The sequence below is a fragment of the Apostichopus japonicus genome, chromosome 4 (genome assembly GCF_037975245.1).
Source record: "Apostichopus japonicus isolate 1M-3 chromosome 4, ASM3797524v1, whole genome shotgun sequence".
NCBI lineage: Eukaryota > Metazoa > Echinodermata > Holothuroidea > Aspidochirotida > Stichopodidae > Apostichopus > Apostichopus japonicus.
In genome coordinates, this window is record NC_092564.1 from 13,395,607 (window position 1) to 13,410,673 (window position 15,067).

Genomic DNA, 15,067 nt, shown 5'->3' on the forward strand with positions numbered 1-15,067 from the left:
TTATCACGGGGTTAAATTGAGCAATTAATGAGGGTTGCCATTATTGCTGTTTTCGCTCTTTAGTGTAGTATTTTGCATTGAGCCGGTGAGGGCGCTGCCGGAATCCGCTGCTGCTGATAGTAGACCCACTTCGATTGTCATGAAAAGTCATGAAAATGAAAGAATAATGTCCCCTACATTCATTTATGATGGTCATTTGCTGGCACAAAAATTATCACGGGGTTAAATTGAGCAATTAATGGGGGTTGTCATTTTTGCTGTTTTCGCTCTTTAGTGTAGTATTTTGCATTGAGCCGATGAGGGCGCTGCCGGAATCCGCCTGCTGCTGATAGTAGACCCCTTTCGATTGTCATAAAAAGTCATGAAAACGAAAGAATAATGTCCTTTACATTCATTTATGATGGTCATATGATGGCACAAAAATTATCACGGGGTGAAATTGAGCAATTAATTGGGGTTGTCATTTTTGCTGTTTTCGCTCTTTAGTGTAGTATTTTGCATTGAGCCGGTGAGGGCGCTGCCGGAATCCGCCTGCTGCTGATAGTAGACCCACTTCGATTGTCATGAAATGTCATGAAAAAGAAAGAATAGTGTTCCCTGCATATATTGAGGGTGGCTATTTGATGGCACAAAAATTATCACTGGGTTAAATTGAGCAATTATTGGGGTTGTCAGTTTGCCTTTTTCGCACTTAAGTAGTATTTTGCATTGAGCCGATGAGGGCGCTGCCGGAATACGCCTGCTGCTGATAGTAGACCCACTTCGATTGTCGTGAAATGTCATGAAAAGAAAAGAATAATGTCCTCCGCATATATTGATGGTGGTCATTTGATTGCACAAAAATTATCACGGGGTTATATTTAGCGAAACATTGGGGTTGTCAAATTACCTCTTTTCGCTCTGTAGTGTAATATTTTTGCATTGCGATTTTATAAAATACCTGAAATCATATTCAATCCTCATCATTTTTCAGACCATCAGTAATATCCAAGCATAAAAAAGTAATGTGATGACTCACCAAATCTCCCAAAAATCAATAAAGCAGGTTAGTTTAGGGTTATTTTCCGAAGTTTAACCTCTCAGGTCGACGTACACTAATCTAACTTTTTTAGTGATACGTCAATAACCCAGGAGTTTATTTTCCAATCTCCTACGAGCAAACAGACGAAGAATATCTAACATCAATACAAACTTCACTTGTCAATTGAGAAATTGAGCGTAAAGAATGAGGTACAGTTTGCGCCTTCTTTTAATTCCTTTAAATTAACAGACTAAAAAACTTCGCCAATTTTGTCTATTTCCCCTGTCCCTTCGTTCTCAAAAGCATCTCACTTCGCATGGTAACGTTTTGGCTGTTAACAACATTTTCCGCATATTTCACATAATTTGCGGTCAGCCTTTGACCCAAACAGCCAACCTCCGCGACTACAGTGTTGAACTTTAGCGACGACGTTTGTTCGAGATACCTTCCTTTGCTTCCTTGGAATGCTCCATTTTCTGTGCAACCTGCATGAATTCAATACCCTATTCGAGGTAGACGCTGTTCATTTTCAGCGATCTGTCAGAGGTCTGTTGGCCAGCTTCAGCCCGGTAACGGGAATCGTATATTGTTCATCTACCACGTATGAAAGTTGCTTGGAAAAGCCATTAAAATTCGAAGATGGTTTTCGAATCTCTTGTGGTGGACCTTCTCAACCGGTTCCTTGGTCCATATGTGGAAAATTTGGACGCATCTCAGTTGAAACTCGGCATTTGGTCTGGTAGGTTTCAAGGAGTTTCCTTTTGTTATTTGTCATAAACAGTGGCTTACGTTAAGTGTTCGTAGTCAACGCTAGGACGTTAATCGGTATTGTCTTGGTGTAGTCGACAGAAGTGTTAGGATGTACATTACATTATATATGCCATTTTCATGTAATGAAAATAAGGGCGACACCTAAGCAATAATGTGTATGCGCACAGTAGGATCACAAAAAATGGAGTCAAAATCTGATATAGGATATACATGTGATGCTCAGGCTTGTAAGTTGTAGAGAGTCTGTACTCAGTCTTGTATTCTGGTGTAGGGGACAAACTAAAACGAATGACAGCGAATGACCGAATGACAATTGACTTTGTACAGGGTTAATTATCATTTGCGAATGACAGCGAATGAAGGCGAATGACAACGAATGACACCGAATGACAACGAATGACAACGAAGGACAGTATTGAGAAGAGATAAAATGATTAACGGAGTGGAGTAAATGCGGTTATTGGTTTTCTGCGCAAAAATGATTTGAGGAAAATCGCATATAACGTGGTTGCAGGGTTTTGGTGTAATTTACGGATAGAAACCACAGGGAAAGTTTTTGTGTGAGAATGCGCTTGAGTGTTGTGCTTTTTACCTCTGTAGATTTATATAGAAAGATAACTGAAGCCGTTTCAAGATTATAGTATTGTTAGTTTTTAACAATTAATATCGGAAAAATGACGTTAGATTTACTTTTTAAAATCAGACTTACAATTTCGCTTACTATAAGGTGCGTTTTTATTTTGTCCGTACTCCGTACGTTACTAGATCTAGATACCCACGAAGTCTGAACTGTGATATCCGGTTGAAGCAAATGTCTGTGCTGTCATTACTGTCATTCGTTTTAGTCAACGCATTTTTTTAGTGTGTGCAACATATTGTCATTCGTTATGTGAAACGCAATTGTCATTCGTTTTAGTTACACCCTGGTGTAGGCTGGCCTAGTTAGCTTATCTCACCCATACTCCTGAGTCGTAGTCGTATTTACTTGTTCTTGTGGATTTGTACCCGTACTTGAGACAATCTCATACCAAGGGAAATGCTGGTTTACTTGTTCTCACGGTTTGGAACTCATAAGCGTACTGCAAGTCGGTTGATTTAGCCTACAGCTCTCAACGATGGCCACAAAGTATTTATACATAGAAGAAATGATTTGAAGCTAGCATGGAGAGCATATATACTATAGTTTGTCATCAGTAATGCTTGGAGACCAAATTTACCGGAGTGTCCAGGGCCAAGTCTGTTCACTTGGCCAGATCAAATATGTAATGAACATTGCAAAATCTCATTGGTCAAGCTTTGTTGTCATATTAGGTCATTGACTTTGAGAACATTAGAAGCCCATTTTCACACAGTAACTGATTTGTCAATTTGTACGTTTGTAAATCTGGTTAAACAACACTGAAGTTGACTATATAGTTTGAGAATGTTTCAAAGCCATTTTCAAAGCACATGTTAACAAACTACACAAATATTCTTCGGTTTTTGCAAACTCATCCAGAAACATGTGCTATACAACTCTAATGGACCACATTGCCAAGACATTAGCATTTTTAGAGTAAGACAGAAAGATCTATGGCTGAAATTTCACCTTGAAATTTCTGCAGACTTAGCTTAGTCAGTGTCCATTTTCAACAAGACAAGTTATGCTAGATTTCTTTTTTAGGATTTTTTATTACAAATGAGCAGCTGGGCTCGCCACATTTCAACAATAGATTAGGCCAAATTGAAAAAGTTCTTCATATAGTTAATCCACCCTTGTACCAAACTGGTCAACCATGACATGTAAGGGCCTAGGACTAATGCTGATTATTTACTTCTGATTGCAAAGTACGCTAACATATTTCATATGGTGGGAGCTATTTACTCAGTTGCCGGCACTTATCTAACTAACCGTCTGTTATATTAGTTTCAATTAAGGTTAAGTCCAGGTTCTAACTAATCTGCTTATCATTTAACTTTAATGAAGGATGACACTGTTACTAACGGGTTTAGGTAGCCAGCTGTCCAGACGTCTTTTGCACGGCCAGTTTTGCAAAATGACGGCCAATTTTTCCTTGCATGGCTTGAAAAATAGATATGAAGCCGTTCAAAGTTTTCAGTACTGAGTAAGCAAATATACAGAGGTACAGAAATGATGTCAGTATTGTTTTTTTTTTTTTTTTTTTTTTTACTTTCCCTAATTTTACCAATCAAATCTCGCTTTGACTAACTAAACAGCTTGCATTACTCTGCCATTACCTTAAAAATACAAAGTTTGTAAAGTTATTTTTACTATTTTGTGCATGCATATATATCTCCTTGGATCTAAGTAATATAATAGGGCCTTTGTATACTGTAGGCAAGGTTGGAAAACTTAGCAAACCATCCAAACCAGTTTCTTGGGACAGTCAAGGTCATTGTGGTAATCCACTGTGCAGAAAAAGTAAACACCCACTTTTAAAAGAACATTAATACCCTCACTATTGCGAATTTACTGTTAACCATCGTACTAGCGAATATGATCATGGGAAATTCTGGAAGGCTTTTCAACTCTGGTTTGCAATTTTGTACTAAGTTAGTAAGTGAAGGTACATACTCTATGAAGCATAAAATGCTGTTACTGTACATTTAAGCAACGTATAACTATAGCCTACTGTATCCAGCTTTTGGTAACTATATATGAGGTTTATATGCTTGCTCATCCAATCGAAGCAAATTGCACATCCCCTGAGGTGAAGAAACATTCTGAAATTGTATTTCCTTATATAAACTATATGAATAGTTTTATAAATGCAGTTAACATGTGTTCAACATATTTGGTGCATTTGTGAAATAGATTGGCGGGTAATGCAGACAAGCAAAAGGAATCTATTCAATGTGATGGTGTGTTTGTGTGTATGTACAGTGTACATGTGACACACCCGCTTGTTAATGCAATATGTCAAAAAGTGCATCATTGTTGAACCTCACAGTTGGTACTGTGTTGTAAATGTCGATCCTGTTTGGTGGGCACAAGAACAACATTGAAATTGGTGGAGGTCAAAGGTCATCGAAGTCCATAGAGATCAAAGTCTGAAAACATTCTAAAGACAGTAATTCAAAAAGTGCAGCTTGGTTGAAGTTCATAAGTGTGGTCCTGTATGTGCAGTAGATGCCTTCATTGCGAGTACAAGAATCATAGAAGATGTTGGTGAAGGTCAATTAAATCCCAATAATTTAAGGTCTAAATATCTTGAAAACACAGGAACTTTAGATACATGAACAAGTTGAATGAATTTCATAATTTTGCATGTACAGTAGTTCCACCTTAAATTAGTGAGTATATAAGAATAATTGTCTGTGAAGGTCAAAGGTATTTTTATGTCAACATTAAATGCTGAAAACCTCATAAACCTTGTACGGTTGCATAATTGGAAAGCACCTCGCTGATCACTTTAATGGTCAACACTTCAAAAGTTGTTTGCTGTGTTTAATATTGAAAACTTGAATCTTCTCAAAGTTCTCATACCAAATGTGGAATCTAAGCCAAGTGTACAAGTTTGTGGACTAGGGAAAGCAGAGGGTTGCATATATATATCCTACAGTAGTTTGGTAATATTTGCTTCTCACTGATATGGTATGGGATAAAGACAAAAATTAAATGGATTCATGTTTAAGCCATTGGTGAAAAGCACAGCATTAGTTTGGAATGAAGCTGCTTTGAACCACAATACATGTCAATGATATTTATTAGGGATCATATCAATTGAAAATAGAGAAAATTTGTACACACCTTTTTTTGTTCTCAACAATTGCTACACTTACACAACTTTTTCATCCTTTACTAGGAAATTTGTCAGAAGTAACATGGTATGCAGTCTAAAATGTACCAGCATTTAAATGTTATTAGATGAGAAAAACATTTCTGATTAAATGTCAACTGTGCTCAAGGTATCATAGCAACTTGGGCAATAATGCTGTGTTGGCTAGGTTAAAAATTTAATTCCTTCCTCTAGAGAATAAATTTATTAGCACATCCCCCCCAAAAAAAACAATGATTGTAGCACATGATTACATGTGAACAGTGGAATTCTATACATGTGAACAGTGGAATTCTATTTTCACAAGTTGTTTTCATCATTACCTAAGTATATACCTAATCCTATATGCGGGGTTAAAAGTGGAAGCATTGCCTGCAGAGATAGAGAACTGAGTGAGAGTTTATGCAGTGGAACCCTTCAGAGCCCCTTTCATTTATGCGTGGTCAGCATTACTGCCTGCAAGAAACAGGGTAACCTTGTACCCTCAAGGAAACAAATGTCCTTCTCCAGCAGCTTTCAAACTAAGTTTTGAACAAACCTCGACTAGGACAACTTGAGGTTTCTTTGTAAAGAATCCCTTTAAGTTCAATCTACAGTATAATATACAGTATTAATGTTGTACTTTTTCTTCTCCCTTTTCTCTGTATCCTCCTGTGCATAATATTGTGCGTAATAATACTTATTTCATGTAACTTAACATAAGCAGAATGTTCAGTCTAAAACAAATTCAAACACATTATTAAAGGTAGTATAAGTTCTTCCCTCTCTTCCTCTTCATAAATTTAACAGAGATGTCAAGTATAAAAATTGTCTCCATACTCTTGTCTGTTTTGAGTATTTCTAACCAAACATACTTCATCATTGTTTGAAGGTAATTAAAAGTATGTTATCAACATATTTGAACATATATAATTGTTGCACAGAGGATATATTATACTCTCAGAGAATACAAATCAACCCATCAATAACGTTGGCTTCTTCCCACTTTTTTATCGTGGGGGGGGGGGGGGAGGACGGGGAATTTTGAGGTGTCCAGTGTCATGAATTTCCATAAAAAAAATTGCAGTCTGACTTTTTAAGTAGAAAATGAAAAATCAGGATTTAATTTAAGATTACCTCACTATTCAGTACAAGTGTTTAATGAATTGAGCAATTTTAATGTACATTGGAAAGTACTAGCCCAGACAAACATCCCATAGGCTTGGCCAAGGTTATAACAGCTAACTCTATGTAGGCCAAGCCTGTGCAAGTATAGTCTATACTATACAGCTTGTAATCCCAGATACAATAGTACAATGCTAAATGATATGGAAAATACCGTTGATAATGATGGGGTGTCGTTTGTAGTCCAGGGATGATGCAGAACAAGGAGAAGGGGCTGTAGCCTGTAATTGATCATACAGTATCCTAAAACTTCTGGATGAAGAGGAAAAAAATGAATTTGTACAATTCTGATTTCTTCGATCACCTATGGCAATGGTTTCTCCAAAATACAGTGACATAGTTATATCCGAACTTATCAAAGTATGCATTGCTCTAGTATGAATACTCTCTCTAGTAGCTTCTTCTCTCTAGTAGCTTATACCTACCCACTAGTTGGTTTTGTATTTTTTGAAATTTGTACAGTACTTTATTATACTAAGTAAAAGTTTTATGCAGGCAATATCAAGGCATTTAACTTGATTCATGAGATTCACATTACATTTTGCATGCTGTAATTCCATGTTGTTGTCAATACACATTACATTTTGCATGCTGTAGTAACATACATGTTGTTGTCAATACACATTACATTTTGCATGCTGTAGTAACATACATGTTGTTGTCGATACAAGTACTTTATTAAAGCTGAACAGCAGGTTTCAAGCATTGAGGTAGTTTCTTCTGCTGGGTCTACAACACACGTACTGCAGATTTTTCTATTTATGTGAAACTTTGCCATCAACATTACTTACTCTTGATTGAAGATAATGTGTTGCAAACAGATCAAATCTGTAGATCATATAAATATTCTCTTGGTTTTGTTTTAACAGTTTTTGGCTATGCCATAACCTCATTTAGAAGTCACCAGGATAGCCCCTTTAACATCCTACGAAGTCAAATTATGGTCACACATATTCGATCTGACACTTGTAATGAAGCATTTAATTGCCGTAATCATATTCCCTCACTGAGATATTTAATAGTCTCATTTAAACCTTGTCATGAATATTAAGTAAACAGTCCGAACCTCCACGAAAGAAGTCATGTGAAAGCAATCATAATGTTAGCATTCTTCTAATTTTGGACAGTATATAGTTTAATACCAGATTGAAAACTGTTCAACTGGTTTGGTTTCATGAATTAGTAAAAACTGTCTCTGATCCTTCAAAGGGTGATAATACCCACAAGAAGTGCATCAAGTATTAATGAGATTGGAATAGACTTTTTTTTGGGGGGGGGCAGGGGGGGGTGAGGTTTGACAAACACTTGCTGAAATGAAGTAATCAAGTTAGAACACAGCCTTTTAGTCAATCTTAACACAGGAAATTGTACAAGATAATCAAACTAGGATCGACTGCCTGCTTCTATAATGGTTTGAATCAAGGTCTCAATATACATATGTATATACTGTTATATGTAGACGTGTCACTTCACAATATATTGTGCTCCTGGTTAGGTTTGTTAAGATTACAGTGTAAACACCATCCTGTATGGTACTGTTGCATATATGGCATTAGTAATAAGGTTGTCAATTGTGATGTGCAGGCCTGGATAATTCCTTATAACCATTATTGATTGTTTGACCTAGAAATGATAGATTTGTTCAGAAGTGTTATTCAGCTTATTACAATGCATCCCTCTGCAACCATTGTTGATAGCAATATTGTCGGGTCTTTGGGTTGGAGTCATTGTCATTACAGTATGGCACACTGTGTATGCTATGCTTCATATGTATTATCAATATATTTTTTAGCTTTTGCACAATCCCGAAGAGAAGGCTTTAATTTCATTGTAATGTTAGCCCAACGTGGGCTAGTAGAATGATGCATTATGAATTACGATGAATTATCTGATTTGTATGTGTTCCTTTTGAACATAACAATGCATCCACATCGTCCATCAAGGTTTCCACAAGTCATTGAAAGCAGGTCAAGGGTAGACACTTGTAAAACAAATCGGAGCAAAGAATCTGTCATTTAATTTGAATTTTTGCCAAAGCATTCTTACTCAGAACCAGGCCAAGGTATAGGTGGAGGGAAGCATGTCCCCTATACAGACTGATGTACCCTCACCCCAGTTTGTGCCACCAACATATGTACAAAAACTTCACAATGTACAGGACAAATGTGCCTCTCCTTAAACTGATGGTGTCCCTCCCCCCCCCCTTCCCCTCAACACAGACTTCTTGGCTAAAGGCCTATTCTTACTGTAAGTTTTGTTTTTAGCAGCGTGTGATGATTTGAGTAAACCTTGCTGATCATTGGGTTGAAACAATGAAAATACTAGGCCACTTTGCAAGGGTATTAAGATGCAAATGTTCATGTGAAACATACAATATCAATGGTATGACATTATCTCAACGGCCTGGACCAGTGGAAGTAAATTTATGTGTTTGTAGGCTGTGCCATAAGAGTTTTCACATAGTCATATGAAAGTTACTTAAGATGTATTATTGAACAGAGATGTTAGCTAGCCTAGCAGTCATGATCATTACAGTTCTGTTATATTTTGTAAAACATTTTTATTATTTATTTTCTTACAGGAGATGCAGTGCTTCAGGAGTTGTTTGTCAAGGAAGGTGCTCTGGTAAGTATTAAAATGATCTTGGAATAAAATGAGAAAAAGATAAAAAAGAATAGTTTTGTTTTTACCCCAAAAATGTGTCATTGAGACTCTATTATTACATAATATGTTCTTGCTCCTTGTCCACCTGTTTCCCTTCAGCCTGTTATCTGTGGGTTCCTTATATTGTTTTCATCACATTGAAATGATTTTCCAAGAAGAAAAGTGAAGTTAAGGGATTTTTAACAATTCTGCATCAAGGCAAAGAATCCAAAGTGGAAGTTGGAGACGTCTAAATATTTTCTTGCTTCTCCTGCAATCGGAAGATAAAATGTGTTAATAGGATGTAATTTTTCATCTCCTTAATGGTTACCGGTATGCTTGATTTAAAACATTCTGACATCAAAATTCCCTCCATACATAAAGTCTTCTTGCTTTTAAAGGAGGCACAAGCTATGCTTAAAACATAGAACTAAATGCAGCACCTGAAGTGATTTTAACATTCAGAGTTCATTTTTTTCAGTTCTTTTTTTCAGTTCTTTTTTTTTTTTTAGGTGTTAAGGTTTCCTATTTTCTTTGATGGGAATACTCTATTCGATTAAGCCCACAAGGGTTTCTTAGTTTACTTCCTTTCACATATTTTACTTATTTGCAGTTATATTGTCTTGTTCACGTTGTATTACTATGTGTTGAAACAAATAAATCATCATATCATTATTCAAAGACTTAGACCCCCTGCTGATATATAGATGCCCCATATTTAATATCATATATGTTCCACACAATTGTTTACCAGACCCGCCTGATGATCTATATATGCCCCATATTCAATATCATAATAACATGATGCAGTACGTTCCACACAGTTGTTTACCAGAACTGAGTGTACATAAATGCTAAGCATTGCTGCTCTGTCAAAGCTTTCATTACTGTGTACATTAGAGTAGGCGCGAAAAGTGCATGGAATATTTGCTTATTAATAATATATGATAGCAATCCATTCACACTGCTACTAGTTGAAGTACTCCAGCCATGTGTGGGAGGAATGTGATTGGAGGCCACTACATCCTCCCAGCTTGATGTATGCCAGCCATAATAATAACCATCACATCTCAGTTTTACATTTGTGAAGAAGTGTGAGAGAGCTTGCAAACTCACCAGATAGGGTGGTGTTGGATTCTATTTACGTATATAGGTACACAGTACATTCGTCATTTGCTTCGATGAGTGTGTCGGAACGTTGCAAACAGTATTCAAGATTTAAGTAGAGATTTGCAGCATACTTATTGGGAGCATATTGGTTCACAACATTCTTTAATCAAAACATTCTCTGGTAGTCAGGTCTAGCAAGAAATTCGATTTGAAGCAAATGTTTATGTTACTGTTGTAATGTACGTCTCCTGCAATATATCCCTTTAAGCACAACATGGTTGTGGTGATTGTTTATTTAAAAAAAGTTCCATTTACTAACTGATAAATGCTTCTGAGGATAATGGAGCAAATAACTTTCTATCCTCCTTAATATTATGAAGAGTGAAAATTTAAGAAACGATGAAAGACAAATTTTCAATTTGTATTTAAAAAACGACAAACTTAGTAAAATCCACGCGTCTGCTGGTGTCCCACTTCTGTGAAACAAGATATTTTTGAACCTCTCCTTCTTTTCATACACATTACAGCCCACATATTGTGAATGACTCATTAATGTATCACTTTTAGTTGAACTCTAGTAATAATAATACTCATCACTGAAGGTATATCAATCCTATACATATTTACAAATCCTACTTCGGTCAGGTGTGCTGTAAAGTCAGATAAATATGACAGTCATCATACATTAACAAAATCTAGTCTATTTACAAATCCTACTTAGGTCACGTGTACTGTAAAGTCAGATATATATGACAGTTATCATACAGTAACTAAATCTAGTCTATTTACAAATCCTACTTAGGTCAGGTGTACAGTAAATTCAGGTATATGACAGTCATCATACATTAACTAAATCTAGTCTATTTACAAATCCTACTTAGGTCAGGTGTGCTGTAAATTCAGGTATATATGACAGTCATCATACAGTAACTGAATCTAGTTTATTTACAAATCCTACTTCTAAGGTCAGGTGTAGTGTAGATTGAGGTATGTATGACATCCATCATACATTAACTAAATCAAGTCTATTTACAAATCCTACTTAGGTCAGGTGTTCAGTAAATTCAGGTATATATGACAGTCATCATACATGCAGTAACTAAATCTAGTCTATTTACCAATCCTACTTAGGTCACGTGTACTGTAAAGTCAGATATATATGACAGCCATCATACAGTTACTACTGTAAATCTAGTCTATTTACAAATCCTACTTAGGTCACGTGTACTGTAAAGTCAGATATATATGACAGTCATCATACATTAACTAAATCTAGTCGATATTTACAAATCCTACTTCGGTCAGGTGTACTGTAAATTCAGGTATATATGACAGTCAGCATACATTATCTAAATCATTTCCTGTTTGGTAGTGCCAGTCTTCTATATTTACTTTATCTTCTACGGTTGTTTGTACAGAAGACTTTGGAGGATTACGTTACTATAACAACACAAAGTTCATTTTGTGAATAAACAAAGCCCTCTGGATTGAAATCTATAAGCCATTTACATCTTTACCCCTAAATTTACCATCTTTTCAGATGGTTTTATAAGTTTGTAATTTGTATTGTAACCGATAGTTGTGATAATGACATGGCTTAGTTAAAAATTTAGATTGATACAAAGCCCCTGCCAAACAGGCCAAGCAGAGAAACAAAACACTCTCGATAGTGCATATCTCTCACCCACCTTTTTTCCTTCTTGGGGCGGGGCGGGGGGGGGTTGGGGAGAGCACCCTGATGGGCAGCTTTTTAAGCATTTCATGCCTGTGTTATTACTGATATTTTCTTTTTGGGTGAGTTGAAAGTTCTTCCCTCTTTTACTGTCACTGTCAAGGTCTTCTTCCATTCTCTAATCTTTATTCTTTTGTTGAGAGGGCTTTGTTCCTCAATTGTATTTTTTGTACTGGAAGTACTGTATAGATATTGTATAGGTATATACTGTATAGGTATATACTGCATACTGTACAAAGTCAGTTGATCACTGATGTGTGGAAGACAAATAAGGCACATCAGATATTTGATGAGTTTGTGAAAGATATAAACCCTGTTCTAAGTTGTAAAACATGTCCATGTTGTAAAATAGATATCTGGCGTATGGCCGATGTAGAGATATAGACAGTACTCTTATACATACGTGTATGTTTTGTGTACTGTAATATGTTAACTGCACCTTTTGTTTGTCTGCAAACTTCAAGATAAACTTCAGATCCATCGCAAGTTTGGTCGCAACCAAAAAGGCTGTAATCAAGTATGATAGCTAATGTTAGATAAAGTTGTATTTGTAAGCTGTCAAATAAAATGTGTTTGTTTGGTATTTTTCATTATATATTGTCAATTATAGCTATTAATGATATAACACACATCCATAGATGCATGAGTTCTGATGTGGTTTACTTTTAATTTAGAAGAAGGGGGGGGGGGCGGGCGGGATTGTCGGGAGTAGATGGCAGGTTCGGGATAAGTTCACTAGAACACATTATATATTCAATATGTACTGCACCAGTGTAAGTGTATGCATATATCCTGCTTTTAAATTTCCTGAGTTAAACTTGGTAGCCAGAGAAACAGTACACTAAGTGCACAAACTGAAAGAGACTTTTCACCTCCTCCTTCACCCAACAGGATGGACCATCAATGCTAAAGATGGCCTGAAGATTGCACACAATTTATGACTGTGTGATGTCATTAATAGAACAACAATCCAAAGGGTTTGATGTTGAAGGATAGGACCCGAAAATTAAACATCTAGTTACATCTTGTTACTTCTTTTGTATGACTATTGAATGAAACCGTTATAGTTATTTGTTAGTTACAGAAGTTGTTCTTACTTTTCAGTGATCCAGCTGTGATACAAATTATGCCCAAACCCATTAAATATTGGAGATGGGGAGAACCGTACCAGCCTAAATCGTTACAACACATCCAAGACTTTTAATTTTCATTTCAGAGAATCACTCCTCTCCTTTGTCACTTTGTGAATCACATTTGAATGTTGTCAATTTGTTGAACATATAGCAAGTTTAGCAATATTTAGACCAGCTTTTGTAATAACACAATATCTAGCTCTCCACAGTCTGCCGAAGATGTCCTGTCAAAAACAGCTGATTCATGGTCTGCCGAAGATGTCCTGTCAAAAAACATCTGATTAATTCATTAAGAGATACAAGTTATTGAACTTGAAAGCGACCTCATTAGGATTGTAATCTTCAATATAAAGAGGTGTTCTGAATGATTTCATATGTGTATCTAGTGTGGCCATGTATCACCCCAGGTTTAAACAGGTGTTATTTTTTCCCCATTTGTTCTCCCAGTAGGCAGGCATGAGGTCCAAGATGGCATCTTTATGCATACAGTACGTTTTAGCTTGGGTATGTGTGTGTATAAGATCCCCAAGCTTGTACACACTACTGTATATTATAAGTACAAGAGGGGCAGAGGAGATGGGGGGGTTGGGAGTGGATGGGGGAGGGAAACATGTTGACACATTTCAACCTTTGCATGTGGCTTCCATTGTTGAGTACTAGGTCCCAGTTGTATTTGGTGGATTTGTGGGGTCATTTGAGGTCAGCAAGGTCAAAATATGAAAATCTTAAAATTTCTAGGTTAGATACCTCAAGAACAGTTAAGTTTCACAAATTTGGATTGCTCTGATGTTGAACATGTCAACAGTTTGCTCATAAAGCTATCAAACTGACTTGTTATGGAATTTGGGTACTTGCCCCTCTTGTAATTAGTTTTCCAAACTCAATGCCTAAATCTTATGTTAAGTTTTCAGCTTTTGCTAGATGGCACACTATGTAGTATATATATTAAATAGGTTGAAGGATTTATTGTGCTGAAAAACATGAAATAGATTTAGTTTCTGTTAACAGTGAAGGTAGATCTTTCATCAGAGAAAATCTATGCCTTTTAAAATGAATTTTGTTGTTGTTGCCAGAATGCAAGTTACTAAGTACTGTTAATCTGATAAAAATCTCCTAGTCCCTGTAACGTCCTACACTTCCTGTTGCTGTAATACGCAACAGAGAATTGCTTTCACAAGGTGAATTATTGATGCTTCATTAATATGCTTACTTATTAATATGCTATCTTATGGATATATTACAGTACCTTAACCAGTGAATTATATGCAGCTTAATATTAAAAAAAAAATTCTCCTGGTCTCTTTTGCACAGTTCAAAGATACATTGAAATAAAAATGAAATAAAAATGAAATAAAAATAAACGAGTTTGTCCTTTGATCTGTGGAAAATTAATGTATAGAGTTGTTTATTTATATATGTATCACATACTGTACAGTAGTTCCTACAAAGGCATCACATACCGTCAAATTCTACACGCCATAAGAACGTTCAATGTGTCCGTTATCTTGTTAAGTCATTAGTCACAATCAAATAGTACAGGTCTGTGTAACTCTTTACACTACACCATAGTGTGGGCGGCTGTTGCATGCTGTATACTGTGTGTAATGTATACTGTACATTCGTACATGCTGGCCGGTACCGAACGTGACTGTAGGTCTATGCAGTATGAGGTTTCATCACAGCTCAGGGACACCGTCACAGTTTGTCTGTACAT

General features: G+C 36.3%; 1 protein-coding gene across 7 annotated transcripts in view; it reads left to right on the forward strand.

The window, feature by feature from the left end:
- LOC139966510 (intermembrane lipid transfer protein VPS13A-like) overlaps nucleotides 1-15,067 on the forward strand; it is a 123,122-nt gene that overhangs the window by 26,098 nt on the left and 81,957 nt on the right. For all 7 annotated transcript variants that reach the window (XM_071969591.1, XM_071969592.1, XM_071969595.1 and 4 more), the window contains exons 2-3: nucleotides 1,592-1,760; nucleotides 9,317-9,360. In XM_071969591.1, the coding sequence (XP_071825692.1) occupies nucleotides 1,661-1,760; nucleotides 9,317-9,360 (144 nt within the window). In that variant the 5' untranslated portion in view covers nucleotides 1,592-1,660. The remainder of the gene's footprint in view (nucleotides 1-1,591; nucleotides 1,761-9,316; nucleotides 9,361-15,067) is intronic.